Source organism: Strongylocentrotus purpuratus, unplaced genomic scaffold (assembly GCF_000002235.5).
Source record: "Strongylocentrotus purpuratus isolate Spur 01 unplaced genomic scaffold, Spur_5.0 spur5_contig_858, whole genome shotgun sequence".
In the NCBI taxonomy this organism is placed as follows: Eukaryota; Metazoa; Echinodermata; class Echinoidea; order Camarodonta; family Strongylocentrotidae; genus Strongylocentrotus; species Strongylocentrotus purpuratus.
Genome location: NW_022145566.1, coordinates 1,393,539 through 1,421,229, shown reverse-complemented (window position 1 = coordinate 1,421,229; position 27,691 = coordinate 1,393,539). Strand labels below are relative to the sequence as shown.

Genomic DNA, 27,691 nt, shown 5'->3' with positions numbered 1-27,691 from the left:
ATTCTTTCATTCATAAGACCTTACCTTGGCATGGTATAATCCTGGTAGTATAGCTCCAGCAGGTGCAGCCATGTGATACCACCATCTGTGGAGTACTGGAGTAGGACACCCTCTGCCCTCTCTGTGGCCCTGCTACACGCACTCCTCTCCTCATCACTACCAATCCTGATGTAGAACTGGATATAGCTGGGTTCTACCGTACTCATATCATGGCTGACTAGCTGTCTTACACCAGGCTGTGGAAGGGGGAGGAGGGGAATACAAGGTTAAAGGGATCCGGTAACTTTGTCTCAGATTCTGAAACAAAATCCTGGATTTAGCTCATGCTGCAATGATAATTATAAACCTTTAGGTCAGTCAGGAACCCCATGACGTTTACAAGCTGGTCACCCGTCTGATTATCAAGATATTTATGATTGGAAATCAAAACCAAATTTTGCGTTTTCCTAACGGTTTTCATAACACTACAGTCTATTGGAGAAAACGAGTATGGAAAGCCAGTCACTCAAAGATTCTTACTGTTTTAAGGCACTTTTTGATTATTTTGAAGCGCTATTTTTTTTTTTAGGGCTTCAATATTACACCATATCAAAGACACTGATAACACGTAGGGCCGTGCATCTCAGATTTAAGATTGTTAAACGATGCCTTTAATAGGGACAGGAAAAACACAGCACATGATGCCAACAACATTTACAAAGGATAATGAAAACTCAGAGCAAGATAGGTACAGCTAGAGCCCATGGGTCTCTTATTATGTGATGTTTTCTTAACTGAATACACAGATAATAATGGACATGGATAAAGCACAAATATCATGAGGTTTACATTTTCCTCTTTTTTGAGGGAGGATCCGACAATCATTCATTTACTTTCGTTTTGTGATGGCTTCATAAATTCAACTCCAGGTAGTGTGAATCATTATCTTTATTCCTCTAAAGGAGTCAATAATTATTTATCAATATCATAACTTAAAACAAAGAATAAACTTCATATTTTTCCTTAGACGTTGAAATAACAAAAATGAGAAAAAAAGATGTAGAGTAAATACCAATAGTATAAATACACTGGTAATAGCACAGCAATCTTTTTTCAAAACATTTTAATGCCTATACACCATACTTGCAAAGATATGACATTTTGATGGAAAAGTTTGGAATATTATAAACAAATTCTACTCCATCTGCACACTAACACCATGGAAGTAGAGAGAGCATCCTGAAGATATGGTGCCACATCCATGACCTGTGCACTTGATGGTTGCACCCTGAATGGTGGACCAATCAGCATTGATCGTAGCTGCCTCCTCAAAGTTGGATTGTATAGCGTTCAGTCTAGGGTTATCTGGCAGACAACTCACTCCACTGTAGCCTCTGTCACATCTGGAAAAGCAATCAATGAAAAGAAATATTAATTGTCACAGATTATCATTTTCTTTATTCAGATTACAATGAATTCAAGTGGAAGATATGAAGGCACTTCATCAAAAATTTGGCTTTCTTTCTCTCCGTAAGACATTACAATACTATGAAATAGTTAAAAGACTTGTAGCAAGAGTATTTCCTGTTTCATATATTACTAATTGCATAATCAAATGAACTATAATGCTGTACAAAAAAAATACATATGTGTACTATATCATTTTTAATCATCATCAATATAATCACCACCATCATCATCATCATCAATATCTTCATCAAGATCATCATACTTGTTTCATTACTAGCAGAAGTATCAACCAAAGTTACCTGCAGATACTTTCCTGGCAAACACCATGCCCATACATGGACGCTGCTCCCCTATGTACAGATAAACCTAATGGTCAATGCCCAAAAGTACACACTAAACAAACTAGTTATCATCATCACTATCATTATCAATGTCATTATCATCATCATCATCATCATCATCATCAATATCATCAAGATCAAGATCATGATCATTACTATTTGTATCAACAGTCATTACCTGCAAAGTCCTTCCTGGCAAACACCATGCCCACGGCACATATCAGGACACTGCTCCCCTACATACAGATGTCTAATGGCCCATGTCGCTCCATCGGCATGATGGGATTGGCGTAGCCTGAACCTAGTCACTGCAAACCTGAGATATATCAAGGATAGTGAAAGTTCATTAAAGGAACAAGAAGGAGCACTGTTCAACTTCTTCCATTGCAACTCTATATCCCACATCAAAAGAGGTGGTTTAACTAGTTTCTGTCCTCTCACTTCTTAAAAGCTCCTAAACATTTTCTATTACAGCATATCACCTTTTTCTATTCTTTACAAATTCTTTCCCGATCATTTCTTCAATTACTATCATAAAACAACATTATTTATTTATTGATATGCATATGGCAAGATAGCTCAGTCGGTAGAGCAGTGGTCTCGTAATCCGGTGACCTGGGTTCGAAACCAAGGCGATGCGCTAGTACACTTTGGTAATTAAGGCATTAATCCTAATTACCAGGTCCCTCGGAGAGGACCTTAAGCTATCGGCCGTCTGGTTGCTTACTAACAAGCATTTATGCTTTCTTAGCAGTCAGGTAAAATAGCCACCACCACATATCACAGAAGGTTTTTTTTAAACGAAGCCTTCCAATCAAAACACATTTGGGTTTAACATAAAATAGAAATTCCATAACTGGCATTGAATCTCCATGTAGCATAACATTAACGACCATGAACATACGATTCTCTAAAAGAAATGTGGGAGAAATCCATTATTAAGTAGATAGAATAATATGCTATAAAATCTAAACAAACTCCTGCTAACAAAATCATTCCACTCATTCAAAACATGAAAAATCGTCCAAGCTGGGTTAAAAGCAGGAAATACAATGTTTAGTAAAATGTCTGACCTAAGTCTTGCAGGTAAAGGCAGACTAATCCTGGTCCATTCTGTATACTCTGTAGAGTGATACTGAGATCCTTGTCTGTATGATGTACATCCTACATCACCAGGCATACAGGGTGGGACTACATCATGCCACGTCAAACCATGGTCGGTAGAATACTCCAGATTAATGGAGTAATCATGTCCTGCAAATACAAACACAATATATATAGCAGACCAAACTATATAAAAATGAAACATGTACATCAATTGCAAAACGATCCCATATATGCTGAACATATAACAAATAGCTTTTAACTAAACTTTCTCTGAACTTTAATCTTCCAACTTAACTTCCATGAAAGATTGCTTATCTAACATAGCACGTAAAATAACAATAGGACTGTTCACAAATACACCTACCTGGTAGTACATTCTGAACTTTAAAAATCAATGTTTGAACTTTAAAAATCAATGTTTTTGATTCTTCAAGAAATCTTTCAGTGTGTCTGCATGTTCATTCAGGATGTAGTGTTCTTTTCAAGCAACTAGTGTGCAACTTTCTTATGTACTAGAAAGTCTGTAATGAATACATATTTTTAAAATCATGTGACATTAAGAAAGGTAGTACACTCGATGGACATACCAAGTCTCCTCTGTTGTCCACAGCCAACAGCCAGATAGAACTGTATCATATAGGAAGCCCCAACCTGAAGAGAGTGAGTCTCTAGGATTGATGCACCGCTGGAATGGGACTGGCCTGGCAATCTGTGAAATACAATGACAAAGTTTTTTTTTTTAACCTGACACATTATTTATCATACCATACTTTATTTGTAGTCTTTAATTTATAAGATACAGGATTATGGCTATGGTGGTGATTGGGTTTGAGTATATGTTTAGGGTTAGTGTTAGGGTCATGGTTAAGTGAAGTGTTGGGTCCAGGATTGAAGTTCAGAATGTGCTAAGTGTTAGAAATTGATCCCAGAACATTTCTCACTGTATCATTTGTGGTAAAATCAGTTTGTTACCTCATTCAGTCATTTATCCCACACTTCATGTAAGTCATTACTGCACATAATCATACTTTCCTAAAAACATCTTTCCCCAAAAAATCCTTCCTATCAAACATCATAAGACCTCTTTTGAATCTCTATAGACTTATCCTCAAGCAAACTCACATGAGTGCAGGACTGATATTGCATGCCTCGCCAATCTGACCAGTGTGGAATGTAAGAGCTCTCCGCACCTCCCTATGGTCACTGAAGTCCAGGTTGATGTTATTCCTGAGTTTGGTTGTCATGGAGATATCATCCAAAGCCCAAACTGCTTGGTTCTCTCCTCCACTTGAAGGCTGCCACCATCTTATCATACAGGCATCACTCTGGGCCTCAGGGCTCAGATGGATAAGGACAGTTCTATGACATAGATCAAAAAGAAAAATTAAGGTCATTAAGATCGGTGAAACAATATTGTCAGAGTGATGTGAAGGCCGAGACACAAGATTTCTTGATAATGCAATAAAAATATATATGTTCATGTACAACACTATCTTATGAATCTTCAAAATATCATATGTTCATTCTAAAAAAAGTGAACTCCCTTTAGAAATATTAATTGCAGCATAAAAGAACTTTGACATTTTTTCTGTTTTTACATTTTTTTTCCTGTTTTTACATTTTCATTCTTTCCTGACTACTCAATATCTTCAAGAATGCTCTGAATGGAACCTTCTAATTCTTACCTAGCCGTCTTATAAGCATCATACTCTAGCATTTTGATGAGATTCCAATGGTTCCCATTATCACAGGACGACAGGACGAGAACAGATTCAGAGGCGTTGAGCGCTGGAGAACATGTGCCTGATGATGATCCATGGCTGCCTATCCGAACTGTGAACTGCAAATATCTGGGGAAAATAGCATGGGATTACAGACTCAATTTTCTATCAATATCCAACAAATAATACTTCATCATAGATCTTCTAACTTTCCAAACTGCAAAAGATAACAGATCATGCAAATAAACAAAGGAGGAGGATTTTCACACAGGAAAATATATTTCATGAAATCGCAATCATACCAAGTACCTGAAACTGCCCACGCTGCAGAGCGATTAGATGAGTTTAAATAGTATGCATTTTAGCACGCATTGCAAAAGGCAATTATCACTCATTCACATTATTCAGACAAAAAAAAACATGCCTGAAAATTAACTAACTACTATCATACACATTATTTACATGAAATGAAAGGCGCAAGGAGGCGCGATGGCTCCGTGGTAGAGCAGTGGTCTCGTAACAGGGAGGTCCTGGGTTCGAAACCAATGCGCTCATATCCTTTGGTAAGGCATTAATCCTCATTACAAAGTCCCTTGGAGAGGACTTAAAGCCGTCAGTCCCCATTTTATTTACTTACAGGCATATACATGCTTAATTAGCAGTCAGGTAAAACAATCATCATCAACAAACTACCTAAACACATTACTGGAATATAACAAAGCACATTTTTCAAAACAATTTACCTGATATTTGTTGTGTTGATCTCCTGAGTGATGAGCTCCCTTCGTCCCTTCTGATTAAAGACCAAAGCTTTGCTTGATGCTAGGACTCCACATCCATACCCAGTAGATCCTCCTTGGATGACACTGAACTTCTCATTCTCATCAAAGTCTGAGTTAAACATCTCAAAGTTCTCTGTCATGTTACCTGGCAAGAAGCCCACAGCGATCTGACAGGCGACTCCGGAGTACCCCTGATCGCACCTGAAAGTTGAAAACCCATAATAAATTACTGAATGAATAGATCTAATTCAAGTTCCATTGTATCAAACAAGTCTAGTAAACGGTATAAATATATTAAAATGGCAAGGCAGTAACCAGAATAAAATGTGGCTGCTTTGAGTGATCTTCAGAAAATAATTTGTTTTCCAATCAATTCTGACCAGAACAGCTAAATGTCATTTTGCCAGTAGCAACCAGCACAGTGACATTAGAATGCATATGGAATACATAACATGTCCCAACAAATACTATGTAACTTAGCTATAAATTTTATCCAAACCTGTAACATCATTGTCAGTGTCTACAGACATCCACCACATGAGAAACACACATTGAACTTACATTAAACCAAGGTTGATTGTACTTTCACTAGTATTACTCATTACAGAATAACCTTTATAATTATTTGGCAGTAAACATTGACTTATATCTCACCTGCATCCCAAGTGTGTGCATCTTCCATGTCCATTACACATTAAGGGTCCACAGGCATCACCAATATAAACTGTATTGACAATAAAACATAACACAGTTGATATTTGAATTAACACTTTGTTATTCCTGTTCACCTACTATTTTCTCATTACTATGATATTGATGTGAATGAAGGTGATTGGAAAAGAACAAAAATTAGGTATTTGTGGACCATAACATAACCATATCTAGATAGAACTGAGCTATAGTATACTGAGAAAATGATCTCAAAAATGAAATTCGAATCTTTCAGGAACAGTACTATATTGTAAGGTATCTGTGGACCATAACATAAACCCTCTCCAGATTTAATTGAGCTATAAGTGAGAAAATGATTTTTGTTTTGTTTTTTCAGGTATTACTAGCAACTTTGATTGCTACCATATTATTGGTAAAAGGCAATAACCCAATTTAAATAGTTCCTTTACAACAACAAAAAGAATACCCCTCCTTGCTCCCAATGCCTTGTAGAATGAAACTACTTTAGAAAGTAGGAAGCTCAATACTGGAAAGCGATACATGTGCTGATTTATTAGTCTTGCATAGTACTTTCACATATTTCTCATCCTACACTTTTTCAAAAGCCATTCCAGTTTGATATTTCTCTGCGGAATCTCACCATTATCAATGGCCCATTTAGTATTTGAGGAATCATGAACACTCTGACGCCATCTGAACCTGGTATGCTTCATCAATGCAGCTGTAGGAAGAGGAATGGTGATCCTTCTCCATCTATACAAACAAAAACGTAACAGATTTTAAAATTTGAAACCTTTTGATAAAATGGTGCCATTTAGTATTCAGAATATAGAGTTTAATGTACCCGGTATATCATTTTTACCAATGACAACATAAAACATTTGCCTAATACACAAAAGACCAGGACAAATAAGGTAAGTCTTAGAAATCAACCACAATCAAGCACGGATGAATATTGTTTGTCTTTATGAAAGCAACGTAATCATACATAGCATAGCGAAAACATAGCTTGTCCTACATAAACACCTGATGCTTGTTGCCATGGCATCAGTACGAGCACTGTTGATTTGTCACTGATATTATATCTAGTGTTGTCTTGACAATTTTTCCATGTCAACATATCCGAGAATCAAATGTTAAAATTGCAATCATGTGAGTGGAGTTTTATAGATCTGTTACAACACCAATAAGTTCATATCTTCTGCAGATCTTTGTTTGTGTGGAAATACAAGATTCCTTTGATATTTTAGCTCATGCTGCAATCATAAATAAAAACCTTTAGGTCAGTCAGAAATCCCATGACTTTTACAAGCCGATCGCCTGTCTGATTATCAAGATATTTAATATTGGAATTTGAAATTTCATACAGTTTTCCCAAATGTTTTTATAACACTACAGTCTATTGGGGAAAATTAGTATGGTAAAACCGGTGACTTTAATTTTTTGAAGCACTTCATGATCATTTTGAAGCGCAACTTTTTTTTAGGGCTTCAATATTACACCATATCACAGACACTGATTACACGTAGGGCCATGCATCTCCGATTTGTAAAACTGGAAACATTGTTAAACAATGGCTTTAAAAGTGATCACTATTACAACTTTTATGATACTTTTTGCAAGAAAACTCACTGCCCTCACTACACATGAAATGTTGTCTGTATCTAGACGGTGCTGAGACACTATACTAGGTACAAGTACCACCATGATGAAATAGTGCTACAAAGAGTAATACTAAATGTTTCCTACTGTATAACATTTAGATAAATAAATACACAAAAACATCTCAAAGCTAACCTTCCAGAAAAGTCTCCCGTCGTGTACACGCTATCATCAGGTGTCATCACACCATCACACACACCGGGTAGACATTCCTGACGAACGAGAGACCACGACCGTCCCATGTCTGTTGAAAACTCCACCCTGACCTCTGTATCATCTGCTTCTGATCCGCAACGCAGGTTCAGGCCGAACTGCAGATGCATTGTGGGATACGATGGCTGGATCGGCAGAAGGAGGAGGTCGTCGATGGCCCACACGTTTCGATTCAAGCCATTGTGGCGGGGTTGGGAGAGGCAGAACTTAGTGGATGAAGACTGGGTCGTGGGTGGGAGGGCTACCGAGACTAGCTGTGGTTTCTAAACATCACAGGAAATGAAAAATTTATTAAACAAACTATTCAGTTTATTTAAAATGAGAATGTAATTCAAGTTACAAGCATATCCCTTTACTTACATTAATTTGAAGATATACTCCACCCAAGTGAAGTAAATGGGTACCTGGTAGGAATTTATTCCTTGAAATGCTAGAGCGCTGTATGGCAGCCGTGCTAAAGCCAGGGTAATAATCGGGAGTGCCAGGAGGGTCAAATCTGATTGACAAGAGCGCTATACAAGAACCCACTATTATTATTATTATTATAAAACTTAAAAATTTAACTTTTTAGACTTCATGTTTGCGCTGTGCAGACTGAATGTGAGTGCTTTGAATTCATTTTTGTTTTAAATCAATTTTGTTTAAAACGTAAGTTCTGTTAGATATAGCCCTCTTCCATTTAGCAAAGAACAATATCAAAAGGTGATAATGCAAGGACTTGTCATGAAGAGTCAATATCTGAATCTTTATTATGTCCACTATGGCCTGAATTCACAATGGAGGTTCAACTTAACCCATGGTTTAAATCCTCATTTACATAATCCACAGTTTAAAAATTAGCGCACATAAGCGTACCTTGCCAGGGGGGGGGGGGGGGGTCACTCCCAACATGACTGGCTGCGCACCCGCGTACAGAAAAAGCGGCAAAAGGGTGTCTTTTTCAGCTATACGGCGGGGTCGACGTTTTCCTTAAAAAGGGGTGTTTTTCAAGCACTGATTGCACAAAAACCAAAAAAAAGGTACCTTTTCAGGTTCACAGGTTTCGACGTTTTCTTAAAAAAGGGCCATTTCAGAAAAAAAGTGTGATACGCCATTAGGGTCCATTTCAGATATCGATGGACACGGGTGGGTAGCATTTGTGTATGAGAGTAACACCCCCTTGGGCGTACCTTGCCTTGCGCACGTCTTATATTGGACCTCTGACTGTGTCAGGCTAATTTTAGACCATGAGTTATGTAAATGAGGATTTAAACCGTGGGTTAAATTTAAACCTCCTTTGTGAATCCGGGCCATTAAGTTCAAATGGACTATCAGCTTACCTTGTGTGAATCATGGGGTAAGATGTGTAGCAGTACTGGTGCGTCATTGCCAGACACCTGGGCATACACAGAGACCTGGACTAGCTCAGAGTCTGCAGGGTCACATGATCCACCACCTGACAACGAGTATGTGAGAGATGGAGAGAGAGAGAAAGAGAGAGATGAGAGTGAAAGAGAATGAGAGAGAGAGAGAGATATATATATATATAGAGAGAGAGAGAGAGAGAGAGAGAAAGATAAAGAGAGTTGTTTATCTTTAATGTCTTCTAATGATGAACAAATAAAATAGAAATTTCAATATTGCAGAGAAAGTACCCATGGCTCATTAAAAAATATATGTACATGAATGGACACTAACAAATTTAGTTATTTCCCCATGACACTTAAGGACTGGGACAAGCTACCTCAGATCATCGTCGAACCGCCTTCTTTGGAGCAGTTCAAGGTGGCTCTTGAAACAATTTAGTTCCCTTTTCAGGAACTGTATCGCATAGAGCTGTATATAACAACTCTATGCTTTACCCTCATCTAGATGCTGAACAGGCGTTGATGAGTATTACCATAGAAAAGTAGAAGTAGAAGAGAAAAGATAGGACATTCCATTGGAGTAGGAAAAACTTGTGTTAAAATGTCAAAAACTTTGACAAGTAACAAAATTGTTCTTACCCATGATGTAGTAAAAGCGAAGGTTGCCCATGTTCGTTGTATTGAGGTATGGAGTGCAGACTAGTCTCTCGTCCAAGCCGTTCATGACGAGTGAGTTGTTAGAATGTACTACATCACACATCTGGCTGGCCTCTGCACCGCTCACTTCCCAACTGGATAACACAAGGAAAATAAAACCATACAGTTCTGTAATTATTGGATTCCAAAAAGGCTAAAGAGATACATATAATTCTTTGGACAGTAGTTGTGGCTATTACTTCTGGATAACTGAAACACTTTCATCAATAAGAATTTGAGGATAAGAAGTATAGTTGATCTGGATGTGCATACAGATACAGTTTGATGGGTAAATGGTCTCAAGAAGACATTCCCTAATGGGGAATGTGACGATGACGATGACAATGACGGCGACGACGACGATAATGTGACAAACTTTTTTTGAGGAATGGAATCGCAATCAATCTCACAATTGGCAATCGAACAATTCAGAGAAGCTTCATAGCAAAAATAAAATGATGAATATCTATCACATTTATCACTAGTCTCTGTGTAAAGAGTAGGTTATATTCAGATGGTGTGAAAATAAGCTATTTCTTCAATATCTTAAGTTTCAAGTTTCTGTTTTTAAAAATCCTATCAAATTGTTAAACAAATTCTATCTACAGAGAGTTGGAAGATAGATCAGAGTGAATGTCAGAGAATTCTAAACTGCAAATGAAAACCCCTTACAAATACCTGCAACAATATTTTTACTTAAATGATATGCTCTTCTTACTCATTTAGATCCTCGATGGACTCAAATGTCTCAGAAAAGCCTGGATGACCAATATCTTGCCACAGGTTGAGGTCTTGAGAAGTGACAAACTGGTATTCATCGGTCTCTGTTTCTTCATCACCATGGAAACAAAGGGCATTCCCACTGGACTGACAATACTCCTGATGGACAGAGAGGAGAAATGACATTTTTTAAATCGCATATTTTTTCATGATTTCAATACAATAAAATCTGTTGTATTCTAAGAAAGTTGCTTGTGAATGATACTGCCTCTTCTAGGAGAGACAGAGAGAGAGAGAGACAGAGAGAGAAAGACAGAGAGAGACAGAGACAGAGAAAGTGAGAGAGAACAGAAGAGAGTGAAGAGAGAAGAAAAGGAGATGAGAGAAAGAAAAAAGAAAAGCAGAGAAAAGAGAGAAGAGACGAAAGAGAAGAGAAAGGAGAGAAGAGACGAAAGAGAAGAGAAGGATAAAAGAGACAGAAACGAAGAGAAAAGAGAGAGAAGAGGATAGAGAAAAGAAAAGACAGAAGAGAAAAAAAAGAGAAGAGAGAGGAAATAGAAGAAAAAAGAGAGAGAGAATATATGTAACAGGGAGAGAGTAGGATAAATGAAGATAATAAAGATAAAATTATAATATACCTAATTTAGATGGGAAAGAATCTGTGCAAAACAGTAACAAGAAAGCTGCAAGAAACAACTATAAATGAGGAAAACATGGGCACAAAAACTATCATGAAATAACAAAAATACAGATATAGAGCCTAACCATACTTTAAAGGAAGATTGTACCTGATACAGGGACTTAATGATACAGTAAAAATGGCATAACATCTTAATTCTTTATATGACATAATAATAATAATAATAATAAAAAAAAAAACTTACTCTAATGGCACCATTTGGGAAGAAGAGCCAACTGGTTGGGTCTACTGGATCAAAGTCCTCCTGAAGTGAAGTCGGTCTATGAGCCATGTTGGTGATGAGGACGTTGTCCAATGCCCAGCAGCCTCTGTAATGATGGGCATCCATGGCGAGGTCCTGATGGAAGCGAAGGGAGACCTCTTCAGTCCTTGCTGCTACAGGCAGGTGGACGATGTGGATGCTGGTGCTGCCATCAGAGGGCGCCCTGGATACAACAGGAGGAGGAGGAGGAGGCGGTTACATTTTTCTTTAATGATTACTGTAATTAACGGTGTATAAACTACCCTTGTGTATTAACCGCACCCCTCTTTTTAGCCCTAAAAATTTTTTTTTTAAACGTGGGAAGGCCTTTCATTTAACTGCGAGGTGCAGATGAATGTGTTAGCTCATTAATGTAAATTTTTAAAAACAGTAGAGGACCTAGGATAGAACCTTGTGGTATGCTGTGTAATAGAAGAAAAATTGGAGGAATTATTATTATAAACTACATATTGAGATCTATCAAAAAGATTACTTTCAAACCAAGATGACAGACAAATTTGAGTGTTGTTCTAGTTTCAGAGTGGTTTGTCAACACACCGATTACTGAGCTGGGAGACATTGCCAGGCATAGCGCCAGGTGGAGGGGAATAAATCGAAACTTTTAAAAAAAAAACTTTTTTTTTTTTGGTGTACAGTGTATAAACCGCACCCCCAAATTGGAATTTTTTTCGGCGGCAAAAAGGTGCGGTTTATACACCATTAATTACGGTAAAGAGATAAATCGTAGGGGAAAAGAGCAGTCTAATGGATTAAAAAAATAAAACATTTTTCTTGTTTTTGAAATACAATGCTTCAAAAAATAGAAATGAAACATCTCTGAATCATTACAGAGAAATTTACATAACCAATAAAATATATCACATAATAACAACAGAATGACTTCCTTGTGACTACCTACCTATATGACAGACAGCAAAAGGGCAATTACCTTTCTCTATCAAAAAGTGTAGCACATGTAAATGATGATTATTGATCTTGTTACATGTCTCAAACAAACTGACTTGTAACTATTTCAACATTATTTTTCTAAGACAAATCTGTTGTCAGAAAATAAAAGTATGACAGTATCTCTCACCTGATCTTATCAATAATATGCCAATCAACCTTGGTATTAACGGCAAAGGAAACAGTGATACTGTAATCGTCAATTCCTGGTTTACAGTGACCTGAGCCTGGAAATAGAACATTACAAATAAATCATATTACTCATCGAATACTCATCATGTTTTTCATTGTCTAGTTGGGTCATGTTAGAATGTTCTTCTCTCTGTATGATTGACATTAAATTTAAAAATATTTATGAGTACATATTTGGACTGAAAATAATAACACTGGATGTACTCAATCATCCAAATGGAGACAGATGTCATGAAAATGATTCTCTACACACTACCACATAAAATGTTCCGAATAAAATAACATGAACGATTTGAAAATATATATTTTCTTAATCATTTCATTTTTCAGATTAGCAACGACCTAAAAACCAAAAATAAATCAAATTAAACTGATACTAGTCCATAAACAATAACTTCCTTTCACTAAAACCATTCATGTGCATGTGTCATTGTGTGTTTTTAAGTCTTCATAATGAAGAAATAAAATTGAAATAATATGAGATGACTAGATTCTTACTGATGGCAAATTGGAGAGCTGAAGCAGTAGTTGTGTTAAGATGAACGGTGTTGAGCTCTCGCTGTCCAAAGGAATCACAGAATAGGGCGGAGTTGCCATGAAGGACAGCCCCACACGCATCACTGATGTTACCTCCATATATCTCTGACCTATGTCATTAAATAACAAGGGACAAAGTCAAAAAATAATACATAGAGGAAGTCAAAAGATAACAAATAAACATAAAAGGATAGTTGATATAGATTTGTGGAAATATATATATAGTTACAGAGATGTAAAGCACCATAGAAACACAGGGATACACAAAAAGATAGGCAGCAGGAAAGACAGAGTTTAACAAGAAAAATGGAAAGATGACTTTGGAACAAATTTACTGTAGAATGATTCAAGAAAGAAAGGATGGAGTACAACGATTATGCAACTAACAAAAATAACAAACAAGTGAAGATATATGGTGCAGATATAAAAACAAACTAAAATAAAAAATAAAATGAGGGGAAGTAAGATCATGATTTCAAACATATCTTTACTTCTACTGGTATCCTTACCATATTGTGTAGTCCAGTTCAGGTGAAGAATCAAAGTCATCTCTGAGAATCACCCCATCACTGTGTATCATTGCTAGAAAATGAATGAAAAGAAAACGAGGAATGAAAAGAAGGAGAGGAAGAAAATGAGCTACTTAACCTTAAAATAAAAGTTGAACATTCTAAGTGAAATATCATAAGTACACCTGTAAATATACATAAGTTAACAAATTCATGACATCATATATATATATATATATATATATATTATATTTTTTTGTATTCATGCAACTACAGCATTTACTGCATATCATACAAATATTGACTGCTTTGAGGGTCGCACTTAAAACTATTGCCCAAGGTGATCTCGTAACTGAACTATGCCCTCTTGGTATGTGGTATATGAAATGTAATATGATAACTATATCTTTCTTACCTAGTTGTGGTCTGAAGGGAGATGGAGTAGGCATGCCTGCCTCACAGAGCTGCAGGGCCATCACATCCTTGAAAAGAAGATGCTGGTAGGACACTGCTGTCACCCTGAGGATAGCAGAAAAGGAGAGAGAAAGAGAGCGAGAGAGAGAGAGAGATGGAGAGAGAGAGAGTGAGTGAGTGAGAGAAAGAGAGAGAGATGAGAGTTAGAAAAGATATTGAGTTATACTGCATGTCATATACAAAAAGGGAGACAAGTTGTGGGACAAAATTACAAAGCAAAAAGTACAGAGAAGTAAGAAGGGAGTCAATGGAGGCGACAGCAGAGGGAGAGAGAGAGGGAGAGGAGGGAGAGAGAGGGAGAGAGAGAGGGAGAGAGAGAGGGGGTAGGATAGTATAGAAACAGAAAATAGATCATTGAAATAAATTGACCAAGTCAATTATCTTACAAGAGTACAAAAAATGAGGTACATAGATTAAGATTCAAACTAAGAAAAAAATATGAATTATGAGGTGGATGCAAAGAAGAAAAGATTAGATGTTAAAAGAAATAAGAACTTGAATGACTTATTAAATGAGAAAGATCAAAAGAGAAAGTCAAAGAAAAAAAGTAACAGATAGAAAGATGGAGACATTTTTAAAGACAATTTTCATACTTTCTCTATGGATCAAATAGATTTTTTTTTCAAATCTTGCTAACGCAACAATCTTGGTCTTGCCTTGAAACCTGCAAATGATCTCAAATAAATACAAAATATCAACAACAAAAAACCCCAACACCTCAAAATAACCATTAAGAGCTCGAAACATCTGGAAGTCGTCTGGATCAAACAATGAAGGTCAAAGATGAGCTAAAAGATATCATCCTAAATCGTTATTTCGTCTGAGATTTCTAGGGTAAAGACAGAAAAATAAAAAGGAAGAGAATGCCGGCTGCCAACATTTGAGAGAATTCTGTGTACATAAATGTCAGGGGCAACATAAATATCCTTGGGGAACCAAGAAGCTATGAAAAAGATCAAACATAAAACAGCCTTGATAAATGTCAATCACATTTTAATGTTTCCACTGTTTTATGCCTTGCAATTCAGTTACAAAACACAATCATTTCATGTGTAATGAAAAACAGTGACTTGATGTCAGAGACATGCATTCCTTTGGGACCTCGTTATGGACAATTTTAGAAATAATTGGCTATTTTCACCAAACATTATATTTAACACACTGTTTTAAAGGTGAACATGAACATTCGTTAAAGTGGAATGACAAAAATGACACAAAAGTGAAAGATGTTGAGTCATTCTTAACTCCAAAAATCACATGCAATTCAATTAAATGAGATTTTTCTTTTTTTGGTAAGAAACAGCCCTAGAGCATTTAAAGATGAAGTTGAGTTCTGGTCATGCGATTGCATTGTAATAGAAACGGTGTGGAATCGATCAGAAAAGGTTGATCATCTAGCATATTGCAAGGTTCTGGAATCATCAAAATGATAAGAAATTTGGCCACGTCTTGGTAAAGTGACAAGCTCTGTACACAGAAAGATGTATATGGGACTACACGAACACGTGGCGTAAAAATCCGTCCTGATTTTTACGATGTTACATGCCATATTTAGAATATGAATGCATTTGAAGACCCATGCTTTTCAGGGAACATGATTTATCTGATGTTTTTCCACACTTGCATAATAACACTGATAACGCTCACAAATTATTTTTCACCTCTTCCCAGAACTCGACCTTCTCTTTAAATCTTTTTGGGAAATAACAGATCTCCTTCTTTTTAAAGATTTCAATGTGACCTTGTCTATTACTCATTGGCCAATACATTGCGTTTGTCTTACTGGACACCGCAGACTGTAACAGATGCAGAGGAAATCAGTTTGACCATGCTAGAGACACCTGAAATGGACTGGCAAATTAATAAGGAAGGATTTCTGCAAAACAAAAAGTATCTTATTTTAATCTAGCTCAAAGTTCAGATGACACGCAAGGTCGCAAGGTCGGATGCAAGGTGGTTAGTTCTACTGTATACAATTAGGAAGGGAGGTGACTTGATCTTTTTCTAATTTTTTCTTTTTTCTTTTTGGGGTAATTTTATTTTTTATTTTTGAGAGAGAGAGAAAGCTTTAGAGTACCAAAAGGTCAATCAAGAAAAAGGAAATCACGTCCAAGATAGCTGCCAATTTCTTAAAGAAGAAATTGATTACAGTTTCAATTCAGTTTACTTAATCATGAGGTTTATAATTAGTACTGAACAAAAAAATAAGAATTTTGTAAATAGATGTTAATTTTGTCCAATAATGAGCTCCTTGAAAAGAATTGTACCGGTGTATGGATGGAAAGATCAGCTAAATTACAGACTTTTAAAAAAGCAAGTCATTAGTCACCATGAAACTAAATGAAATTTTGATCTACTTTGGGCTTTTTTTGCTTTAAATGAAGCAAACCAACTATAACTGCCAAAACGTGAACATAAGGTTATATTACAGGTCCATTTCATGGAAAGAAGAATATTACTGGTACACACTTCTTTTCCTCCCCCTTAAAACTAGCCACTTAAAGATCTTGCTAAGAAGAGAAAAACAATTTCTTTTAAATTTATCTTCCACTTTTATATAACTTTTCATAGGCAGCACAAGGGTTTTAATATACACGTATTTAAGATTTTTTTTCTCTCCTCAAAAAAATCAAATTAGAAAGAAAACCCTTTCTGCTCCAGTACTTTTTGTTTAAACAGCCTAGAACAAAACAATTGGACAGGAAACAGTATTTACCACAGCTCTTGGCTAGGTTTGCAAACACCCAGGAGCCTGCAAAACCACAATTGTTTGGGGTGATTGCTCCTCACAAATCAGAGGAAATTATCCTGACAGGAAGGTGGGAAGATGGCTTGGAGAGAGAGAACTATAGGGCAGAAAAAGGAGTAAACTTTGATATAACTGAAGAAAGAATGAATGCACTGTTTACAGGTTGCTGCAAACCTGCTTTATGTGGAATTTGAGTGAGATAACAAGAGACTGTCATGAATTTCTAAAGAGGGTTTTCTAGATGGTTAATTGTGTTGTGATACTCTTCTATCATCTTAGTATAACCATAGACCTACCACCTAACCCAGTATTTAGTCTGGCATTGTGAACTGTAGTGTAGTTTAATAAGAAATGGGAAGAAAGGGGAAAATCTAGCAGGAAAAAAAGGAAAGTAATTAAAATTAGGGAATGGGGATATTGAAAAAATGTGAAGCAATAACAAGTTTGAAACACAAGTGTTGTAAATGAAGATGGTGATTGAAATGATTTGAGTTTGAAAAGCAGGTTTCTGTTGCTTTCCTTCATGTATTGTATTTTCATAATTTCCATTATACTTTACAAGAAATGGCTTAATTTTAGAATAGGTACCCCACCAATAGGGTTAATGTACATAGACGTTGAAGATCTAGGATTAGAGTTAAGGTTGGGGTAAGGGTTAGAGTTAGGGTTAGGATTAGGTTTAGTGTCACTTAAGAAACTTAAATCTTCAGGTTTAGCTTCATTGGTGAAGCGTTTGGCACCCTACGAACGTCTGGTCAGTTTTTGTGGTGAGGTATACTAAAGTTGCTCCAAGGAAATATACATCCAAGGATGTATACTAGTACATCGTACTATACCAGGTCATGGGTTTCTACTTTAATCTGTGCTGTCCATTAAAGGGATTGGGTAACTTTGCCACATGATTCTAAAAGAAAAAATCCTGGATTTAGCTCATGCTGCAATCATAATTATAAACCTTTAGGTCATACATGAATCCCATGATTTTTACAAGCCAATCGCCTGTTTGATTATCAAGATATCTATGATTGGAATTAGAAATTTCAGAATTTGTTTTCCTAACAGTTTTTATAACACTACAGTCTATTGGCAAAAATGAGTATGGTAAAGATTTTAAACTTTTTTGAGGCACTTCATGATATTTGAAGAGCATTTCTTTTTTTAGGGCTTTAATATTACACCATATCACAGACACTGATAACACATACGGCCATCCATCTTGGATTTAACATTGTTAAAGCTTGCTTATCTGCCATAGTTTACAGGATGGATTACTTTAGACCGCCCTACAAGGTCACTGGACAGGTGGTTTTCTCATCAACTCAGCTCTCAGTTAACATAAAAAAAAGAGGATCATGGGGGACCAATGGTCACCGATTAGGCATTGTTTGTTGTATAGAGGGCGCAAGAAGCTACAAGTAGTGCAGTGGGCCTTTAAATGATGCCTTTAATCTTGAAGTGGGAATGAAATCAAACGTAAACTCACATGAAATTGATGCAGCCTGTACCAGCAGGAGGTGCAATCCACAGGAAGGTGCTGTGTCTCTGAGCCGACAGACTATGGTACTGATGGATCATGGTACAGACTGAGGATGCAGGACTTAGGAGACCAAAGCTTGATAGTTGTGGCAGGGCTTGGGCCGTAGACGATTCATAGAGACCGATCACTTGCACCTGGGTAAAGTCGCTGCTGCTGGAAAGTGTCACTGAAAGATATGAACAAATGTTTGCTCTTTATTTATCAATCCTCTCTAAGCTAAAAACTATGATACTGATGGATCACGGTACAGACTGATGTTGCAGTCCTGACTCAAGAGACCATAACTTGAAATTTGCACTGTTTGAGTCGTAGAGGACTCAAAGACACTGGTAACTTGTACCTGGGTAAAGTCATTATTGCTAGAAAGTGTCACCGAATGAATTGAAAGAACACTATGAAACATTATGAAAGAAACTCTGATCTGACAAACTATGATACTGATGGATGAATGGTACAAACAGATGGTGCAAGATTAAGAAGACCAAAACTTTATAGTTGTGGTAGTGTTTGGGTTGTAGATGGTTCGTAGAGACTGATCACTTGCACCTAGGTGAAGTCACTACTATAGTACTACTTGAAAAACATTTGGAACCATGGAAATTAGGACTACATTAACTTGTAAAGTTTCTAAGCAAACAATTCTTATCTAACTTCTGTTCATGCACTCTTCCTCTTGCACTTCACTTTACTCTTGAAATGACCTTATAGGCCTTTTAACATCGGATACACCATGTATGAAAAGTCAGAAAGACACTCTACTTTGCATGCTATCTGTTCTTTGTGAGGTCATAGTTGTAGTACTGACTAACCACAAAGATATGCTGCAATGTGAATATACTCACTGTGAACTCTAAAAATATGTCATGATATGAATGAACATGAGAAGTTTTGATGAAAGAATGGTGCCAGTTTATAATCCCTCAGCCTATTACTACCGTCAGCCCTACTCCAGTTAAAACCATTCTCATCGCATAAAAACTAATCCACCTGCCTAACTCTTTACCATCGATGTATTTCTCATGAAATTTCTTGGTTCACATCTCAAATTCATATATCATGTGCAAAGTGCCTGCCTAAAAAGATATTACTTGAAATGTAAGGTACATCATGATCTAGTGGAGGGAGAGATGGGTGGAGAGATGGGTGGCAGGGGGGGGGGGGGGGTAAAGTTAATTCAATTGGTCCAAATCTTCTTTCTCAGAAATAAGCACTTAAATAATGTTTTGTTTGTATCTTAAACATTTACATAAGGTCCAAACTGAAATTGAAATTTATCAATCTGATAATACCAGGGACCTGTCTCATAATAATAATAATAATAATAATGAACGTTATTTGTATAGCGCATAATCGCATATCACTCACACAAAGAAAGTCCCTATGCGCTTAGAGAAGAAAAAAAAGGAAAAGGGCGGAATAAAACTGTTCATTAAAAAAAAGCGAAGTGTTATATTTCTATACAAAATTGTGCTCTCAACCAATAAAATCTAGTAATTTCAGTAGCCTATAACAATTATTGAAACTTGTTATTGATAATAATTGTATGAAACAGGACCCTGGTCCCACGTAAGAGACTAGTGACAACACATGCAGGCCAAACAAATAAAATGACATTAACCCAAATGGCCAAGATCCGACAGCTTGGAGTTGGTTTGGCAGTGTGACTGTGAGTGACTGGGGTATGACTATTTTGTGTTTATCAGAAGATATCATTGATGGCAAAGAAAACATTTCAATAAACTTTCATGTAAATCTCTCTATACATTTACTCACCAAACACCCAGGCTGTGGTTAATACACCCATTAGTTAAATGTTCAAATACTCCACAGAGTTTATCACTTGTCAGAGATAGCAGGTGACAGCTATGTTGACCTTTGACCTGTAAACTCTCATCCAATCAGTCTTCACCTCCTTCAAACTGTTTACATTCATAGGGCTGAAAAGCGCATCTAATAGCTTTCACTTTGATAACCCTAGACACCCGAGAGTTTGTGGAAAAACCCAGATAATCACTGGAAAAAATGTGTTGTACCAACTGACATTTGCTGGGCTAAAATACTTACCGGTATAGGGAAAACCAAAATGTAGTTACAATGTACATACAGTTAACTAAATTATTCATACCCAATACCAAATTTTGAAATTTCTCAAGTATGTGGAAAATTGATTCGTCCCGATTTATGTTTTTTGAGAATGTATTGAAAGGTATTCAACAATTAAAGGCCCTCATTCAACCAGTACACCTTTCATTCTTGAGTTAAAAAATCACAAAAAACAATCGGTATGAATAATTTAGTATTAATCCAAAGAAAGAAAAATACCCTATGTACAGTTTGTTGCAATAACAATGACATAACATAACATCAGATTGTTGCATCAAATAACAGTGGAATTTTAAGCCATCTAAAACTTAAAATTAGCTTGCTAATATTTCATTTTGATTAGCTACGCTTCTTTCCAGTCTTGAAGCTGCAGTATATAAATATATGAAAGCATTAAAGTTTGCAAACTCTGAATGATTTCCATATTTGACAATGTTGTTGAAAGCACCTTTAACACATCATATATATGTACACCCTAAATACCTACATTTGAACAAATAATGGTTATATCGGTATTACACAACACTTAAAGAACTGTGTCATTGTTCAAGCAAGAGGGCATAAAGTGTACTTTACACCTTTGCCATGTCGAAACCAACAGGTACACCAAATCATGAGGTGGAGCACAACATAATTTTGCAAATGAGCATTAAGCAGCGATAACCATATTTATTCAACCAACTAATGGTATGTCACCTAGCAAACATGATAATCAGTCCATGCCACCCAGGAAACTACATTGTTTGATTTTACCGATTAAAGCAACAAAACCGCTTGACAAACAGGTGAACTGTCTGTGGTGGGGGAAAGTCCACTGAAATTGATGAGTTCCTCTTTTTAGAGCTGTTGGAACTGTTGGGGGTTAGTCACAATGCTACGGTTTCCTGAGTATCTGGAAACATGCAATATCTTGAGACTTACCTGGATCAGACGTAAAAATCCCCAACTGTAATATTATATGCTAATTCACTTACTACATAAAGAGGGCACTGCCCTACCCAGTACAACCTGTATCACGCATGAGGTTCATGCAGTCGTATTGTTATGAAGTATCTGATTTCCATTCCTTTAAAGTTACTTATTATACTTTAGGTAGTTGAACATAATACAAAAAAGATGTAATTATATCATAACGATTTGAAAATGAGGTTGTACCAACACAACTTTATAATAATCATCAAACATTTGCAAGCAGAAAACTCCAAAACATTTCATCAAAGATATGTTTAGCTGCCAAATAGCCCCTAAGTTTCCTTGCCTCCCCCATATAAGAGAAATTTACTTTATTACATTTTATTTCTTGTTATCAGATTATACTTTGTCATTAACATATATTATACACTCAAATCTCTTTTCAGTCACATTCATGAAATGTATATTTTTCGTCACCATAGAATTTTGTTTCATCCATATAATGTGAGGCACCTTACCTTGGTATATATCTTGAGGAACATAGTGACTGGGGTTGCCATGGATACTGATGGAAAGTGCTACTTCTCCTTCCTCATCTCCACCCTCATCCGATGCACTGCTGTATGAACAGGGGAAGGTGAATGGCATCAATTGGGCTGTGGCAAGGCTCAAGAGGACCAGCAGCTCAAGCCCGAAGACGAAAAGTCTCCTAGTCCCACCCATGGCTGTAGATGTTCTGCTGTTCTTGCTCAGCATCGACGACGAGTCACAGGACGTCTACTTCAGTCTTGGGGTTTTAAAATGGTGCAATAATTAGGAACACCTCACGTATTTCATATTGTCTTCCTATGTTTGTTTATGATTCCATTCCATCGACTTCAGTCTTGGTTTTAAAATGGTTTTAAAATGGTGCAAGAATTAGGAACACCTCACACATTTCATATTCTCTTCCTATGTTTGTTTATGGTTCCATTTACGATCGATCGGGCCGAGACAGACTCCCAGGGCAACCAGAGACACATCAAACGTAATCCTCAAGCATTCCTTTTCCTTCCTTTGTGGAGCTCATTTCCTGAAGAAGAAATAAAAAGAAACATTACCAATGTCATAAACTGGTGCATATATTATATATATATATATATACCTGATTTAAACATTCATAAAAGTTTTAAAACACAGTGCATGTTCAATTTGCATAATTCACAAGCAGGATGAAAATGTGATGTGATAATAGCAATGCTTAGAAAAAAAGAAAGGAAGATATACTCTACAAAATGTTCATATACATCACCAACATCGACTGACTTGCTAAACAAGAAAAATTGTCTATCCTATTTCACAAGACAGTTTGCAGGTCATAAAAATGTGTACAAAATGCCTGCTGACCTGGTAATATTATTCAATAAATAAAAGTCTTTTATTTTGAACAATCATAAGTTAATAAGATTGAAAAGTTATTCAACTCTAGATTTTTTTTCCAGGCCATGAAAGACGGAGCGTTCCCTTTCAACTGAAAAAAACCAAACATTTATGTGATGATCAAAAGAGCATGAAGTTATCACTCAATGTACTAATCAACATACCTTAATGTAAATAATCCTTTGCGTCCTTCAGACATGCGTCATTTCCCATAAAGCAAATTAGGAATAACCTCCAAAGATTTGAGGCAGGACTTTAACGAGCTCCAGAATGAGATTGACAGGTCCTTGCCTCTGGATTCAGCTCTCCGCACAAGTAGATGACACCTTATATCCGAGCAAAGGATCTATGTCTCGAAATGTTCTGATGTCGGTCGACCCAGTCGCCAAGCGCTCAGCTTCCAAAATGATCCATCTACCTCGGCTACAAACCCTGGTCTAATCTAGATGAAGCCCAGACCCAATTCCTGTAGCTAGCTATAACCTCAATCGTTCAGACAGATTAGCTCATTCTATGTAGAGGGGGAGACAGAATTGCACCAGGGTGATAGATAGTAGATATCAATTTTGTGCATGATTGGGTGTCATCTGTCTAGCCTGTATTTTTATGCCACCATTAAACAACCTGATTGCATTTCCCCCATCCTGAATGTCAATCAACTGTCACTGTTAGTTGACAAAAAGAAATCAATTGTACTCAAAAGAATAAGAAATTGTCCCAGTAGGTTGCTCAATTTGTTTAGTACTGTGGTTTAACGACCCTCTTTCACTACTTCTGGTAGCTCTATTATCTGGTCTTCCCTTTGTTATCTTTGACCCGATCCACCTTGCAACCTTCGTTTTTAATCTCTCTTCACCTTGCTTAGACTTCATTATCAAAGCCCCCCTCTTCAGCTTCCTTCTCTCTTCCCCACTTCCTCTCCTATCCCTTTAGTTTCTTTTTAATCTGCCTTCTCTTAAAGCCCAAATGCACTACATATAGCTACTAGCGCCCTCTATATCGCAAACAATGCCTAATCGGTGACCATTGGTCCCCCATGGTCCCCTTTTTCTCATGTTAATTGAGAGCTGATTTGATGAGATAACCAATTGTCAGTGACCATGCAGGGAGGTCTAATCCCTCCTGGCCAAACTAGTGCAGATAGGCTTTAAACTCTGTAAATTTCATCTCTCTTCTAATTCCCATGTCACATCTCTGATCTCGATGTTTCCCACCTCTCTCTCCCTCTCTATTTCTATCTCTCTTTTCCCCTCTTTATCTCTCTCTTTCTTTTCCCCTTTCTCTCTCTATCTCTCTCTTCCTCTCTTGCTCTCCTTTTCTCATTTCTGTCACTCCTTTTCATTCTATTCTTATCATTTCCATCATCAAGCTATAAGGAGCATCACATGAGCAAGGTCACCTTCCTCTAAAATAATGTAACAGTACTGCAAACATATCACCCCTCCCCCCAAAATGGATCAAACCATTCATGAAGGATGGACTTTCCACCAATCACATTCTTGGACATGACTCACTCTGTGATCATGTTCTGTGATATGCTGTGCACAATCTTCAGTAACACATCTTCAGATTCTATTTCAGGAATTACTGGAATGGCTTAAAGCTTGTGATGGATCATGGAGGGTTTGTTTTCTTCTTTCAATTGTTCAATTCTTTCAAATATATTAAGATGAAAGTGATTAAATTGACCATAAAGTTATATTTACAGCCTTCTTTAAATGTTTGAAAGTTTCTTGTTATATAGTTTTAATTCCTTAAATGTTTTCTCCATCCATTCCACAACTGCACAATAGCAAAAACACAAATGGCCATAATCATCACCTATTTTACAATTCAAAGGAAATGTCTAATTTTCAGTAAGTGATTTTTCCAGATTATCTTCTTGTACATAACAAGAACATTTATTAAAGCACCACCCCATTATATAAATTGCAATTGTAATGCCAAGTATGTACATGTATGCATTTTTTTAATAATGTTTTCTCCTAGCTGCGTGGAAATGTGAGCTTTAATAGTAAAAATGTATACTTGTATGTCTTTTAGAGGCAGGAGGAAGAGAGGAAATGGGCACAGAGTGAGTAGAAAAGGGCAAATGAAGTTAAGAGCCTGTCTCTGTCTGAGACAGTCATTAAGACCAAAACAAAGACATTGAAACATACAATTACAAACAAGACAAAAACATGGCTAGCGAGAGAGAAAAAAAGAAATCTGACGGAGACTGCTTGACGGAAAGAGTGAGAGAGGTGCTATTTCCTTTTCCTGTTGGCACTGTGCATGAGCAGCCAAGAGGAAAATTAAATTGCTTGTTCATTTGAAGGCTTCTTTTCTTTCTAAACAAACAACCTGTACCATAAAACTTTTTGTGTTATTCATGTAAGCATTAGGCTACAGTAACAGGTAGAAAATATGACAAGAGTGACAGGAAAAATGTTATGATCTTTTTATTGAGGATATTAGGTGAAAAACCACATGTTGTGGTTTTACTGTGGTTCACTTAAAATGTTTGATGTATATATGTAAAAGTTCACTCGTACACAAAAACATATTTGATCGACATGTTCTTTTTATGTGACTTAAATCATACACAAAGACAATAAGTCTAATTTTCCTGATGAGTAAATGAATGCCTTAATCTTGATTAAAAAGCATTGCAATCTTTCAGTTTACAGGCCTTATATACACCTTATTTCTTGGTTTGTGCTGCTGCTCCTCTTCTCTCTCTCTCTCTCTCTCTCTCTCTCTCACTCTCTCTCTCTCTCTCTCTCTCTCTCTGTATCACAAAGTCACATTCAAAGGAAATCAAACTCTCAAAATATAAAAACATTTCCTCAAGCACAAGTAGATGCCTCAGGATCCCCTTATTCCCTACATATTAGTATGAGACATTAGGATACCCTAGGTTAAGTGGGGGACATTTTACAGGCAGATTCAATAACTATGAATTCAACAACAAAAAAATTGGATGAAAACAGTTCCTGTGAAACATTTTATATATTTAAAAGCATTTAGTAGAGAGTGCTATCCCTCAGAAACTTTACATAATAGCCTAGGCCTCTGTTTCAAACATTTTCAAAATAACTCATTAAGAATTGTAGGGAAAAAAACAGATATGCTAGTAGCCTAGAGAACCATTTATTAATGTTTCAGTATGTTTGTTGCCTAAATTATTGATTTTGCTTAGTTGTCAATCTTATCTGTAGGGACTGTCAAAATAATCTGTATGTTTGTATTAAAGTTAATCAACTTTTAGCATCAAACAATGACAAAATGCAACAGTATTATGATAGGTGCAATAAAAGTAGTCTTCATGTTTATAAATCAGAATAGAAATTGTTTGTTAACAGTTGTCCATAAATACAGAAATGCATTAATACGGATGTTAATGAAAACTTACATGTACACATGCAGCTGTTGGAAAATGAGGCGGCAAGTCCAAATGCATAAAACAAAACTAATGGATAGAATGAGCTCTCAGGTGATAAAGCTTGCATTAGCTAGGGTCCAAATATTCCTCTCCGAAGAGACACCACTGTTTTCATATTGATGAGAGAATAAAGACCTTTGTCCTACTAGAACCTACAGCAGTGAGTCACCAAGCCAGTTCATTCATACAATTCCCAAATGCAATCAAGACTTTTTATTCAATTCCACAACGTGTTGACTTGATCTGAGAGCAAACAAACTTAAGGTCTGACTTCTTTACTGCACAGGGGCGCGAGTGTCAAATCTCATCTCTGTAATTCAGTTTTTTCTCAGAGGAGAAAGAGGGATAATTCTTGATGAAAAGAAATTTGAAACCCTTGGGAGTATTGAACAGCCCTTTCTTCCAATGGGTCAACACAATGGTTCATTTAAACTTTGTGTCTGGATTACAAAAATCAGAGTTTTCTCCCTTTTAACATTACTGATCGGATTAGGTGAAAAACAGAATGGTTCTTTTCAAATTTCAACATATCTTTTATCCCAACTGACAAATGAATCTAGAGAACTATATGTACTATGCACCATGCATTTCAATTCTTTCTTTTTTAGCTCTTTCTATTTTAGCTCTTTCTGTTTTGCTCTTTCTTTCTTTTCTTTCATTTCTTTTTTTCTTGCTTTTTAGCAGTTAGGAAACATTCATCCAGGAGTTTCATTAGGCTTTAAAACATTTATATTGTCTTCTTAATAGGTAGTTTAATTTTAGAATGTGCCCTCCATAGTGTCTACACTCCAATTATCTACCAGGGCTGTGCCTATGGTTTATCAGTTTTATAACAGAAACAATATTGATTGTATGATTATCTTCTACCTTTTGGCATTTAATTAGTATTCTACATTTAAAAAATTAACAAAAATACAGAACACTGAATTGAATGTAATAAAAAGGACATAACATGATATTCAAATGAATAAATTTCTTTAAAATATTTATTTTAAATGTAAATAGAGCATGAGGAACTTTAAAGGTAATACAAAGTTTTGGTATGGGGTCATAAATTTGGTTCAAATGAACATAGTGGAAGCATGCAATCCTACAATATTCAGTGATCTTTGTCCTGTTGAAACAGAGTCTAAAGTTATGAAATTGTAAATAATAAACTCTTTATGTTGTATAGCTCCCTCTCAAGCATATTAATTAAGCTATCAAATAATGTTTCTTG

General features: G+C 36.4%; 1 protein-coding gene and 1 long non-coding RNA gene across 2 annotated transcripts in view; both read right to left on the bottom strand.

Annotated features, from left to right (window-relative positions):
• Positions 1 to 22,523, bottom strand: part of LOC100889673 (reelin) — a 64,997-nt gene extending 42,474 nt beyond the window's left edge. Inside the window, exons 1-21 of the mRNA XM_030998147.1 lie at positions 22,148 to 22,523; positions 18,561 to 18,780; positions 14,270 to 14,373; positions 13,855 to 13,927; positions 13,307 to 13,455; positions 12,747 to 12,843; positions 11,594 to 11,834; positions 10,708 to 10,868; positions 9,933 to 10,084; positions 9,267 to 9,382; positions 7,870 to 8,210; positions 6,713 to 6,825; positions 6,055 to 6,124; positions 5,362 to 5,601; positions 4,583 to 4,747; positions 4,020 to 4,256; positions 3,485 to 3,606; positions 2,864 to 3,044; positions 1,969 to 2,106; positions 1,196 to 1,382; positions 25 to 236 (exon numbers count right to left, since the gene is read on the bottom strand). Of these exons, the coding sequence (XP_030854007.1) occupies positions 25 to 236; positions 1,196 to 1,382; positions 1,969 to 2,106; positions 2,864 to 3,044; positions 3,485 to 3,606; positions 4,020 to 4,256; positions 4,583 to 4,747; positions 5,362 to 5,601; positions 6,055 to 6,124; positions 6,713 to 6,825; positions 7,870 to 8,210; positions 9,267 to 9,382; positions 9,933 to 10,084; positions 10,708 to 10,868; positions 11,594 to 11,834; positions 12,747 to 12,843; positions 13,307 to 13,455; positions 13,855 to 13,927; positions 14,270 to 14,373; positions 18,561 to 18,780; positions 22,148 to 22,385 (3,557 nt within the window). The 5' untranslated portion in view covers positions 22,386 to 22,523. The remainder of the gene's footprint in view (positions 1 to 24; positions 237 to 1,195; positions 1,383 to 1,968; positions 2,107 to 2,863; positions 3,045 to 3,484; positions 3,607 to 4,019; positions 4,257 to 4,582; positions 4,748 to 5,361; positions 5,602 to 6,054; positions 6,125 to 6,712; positions 6,826 to 7,869; positions 8,211 to 9,266; positions 9,383 to 9,932; positions 10,085 to 10,707; positions 10,869 to 11,593; positions 11,835 to 12,746; positions 12,844 to 13,306; positions 13,456 to 13,854; positions 13,928 to 14,269; positions 14,374 to 18,560; positions 18,781 to 22,147) is intronic.
• An 8-nt stretch (positions 22,524 to 22,531) lies between these two features.
• On the bottom strand, positions 22,532 to 27,432 carry LOC115929144. Its single transcript, XR_004066339.1, has 3 exons — positions 26,443 to 27,432; positions 23,213 to 23,559; positions 22,532 to 22,701 (listed from the first exon to the last, which is right to left on the bottom strand). It is a non-coding gene; the product is annotated as an uncharacterized LOC115929144 (long non-coding RNA).
• Positions 27,433 to 27,691: the final 259 nt, after the last annotated feature.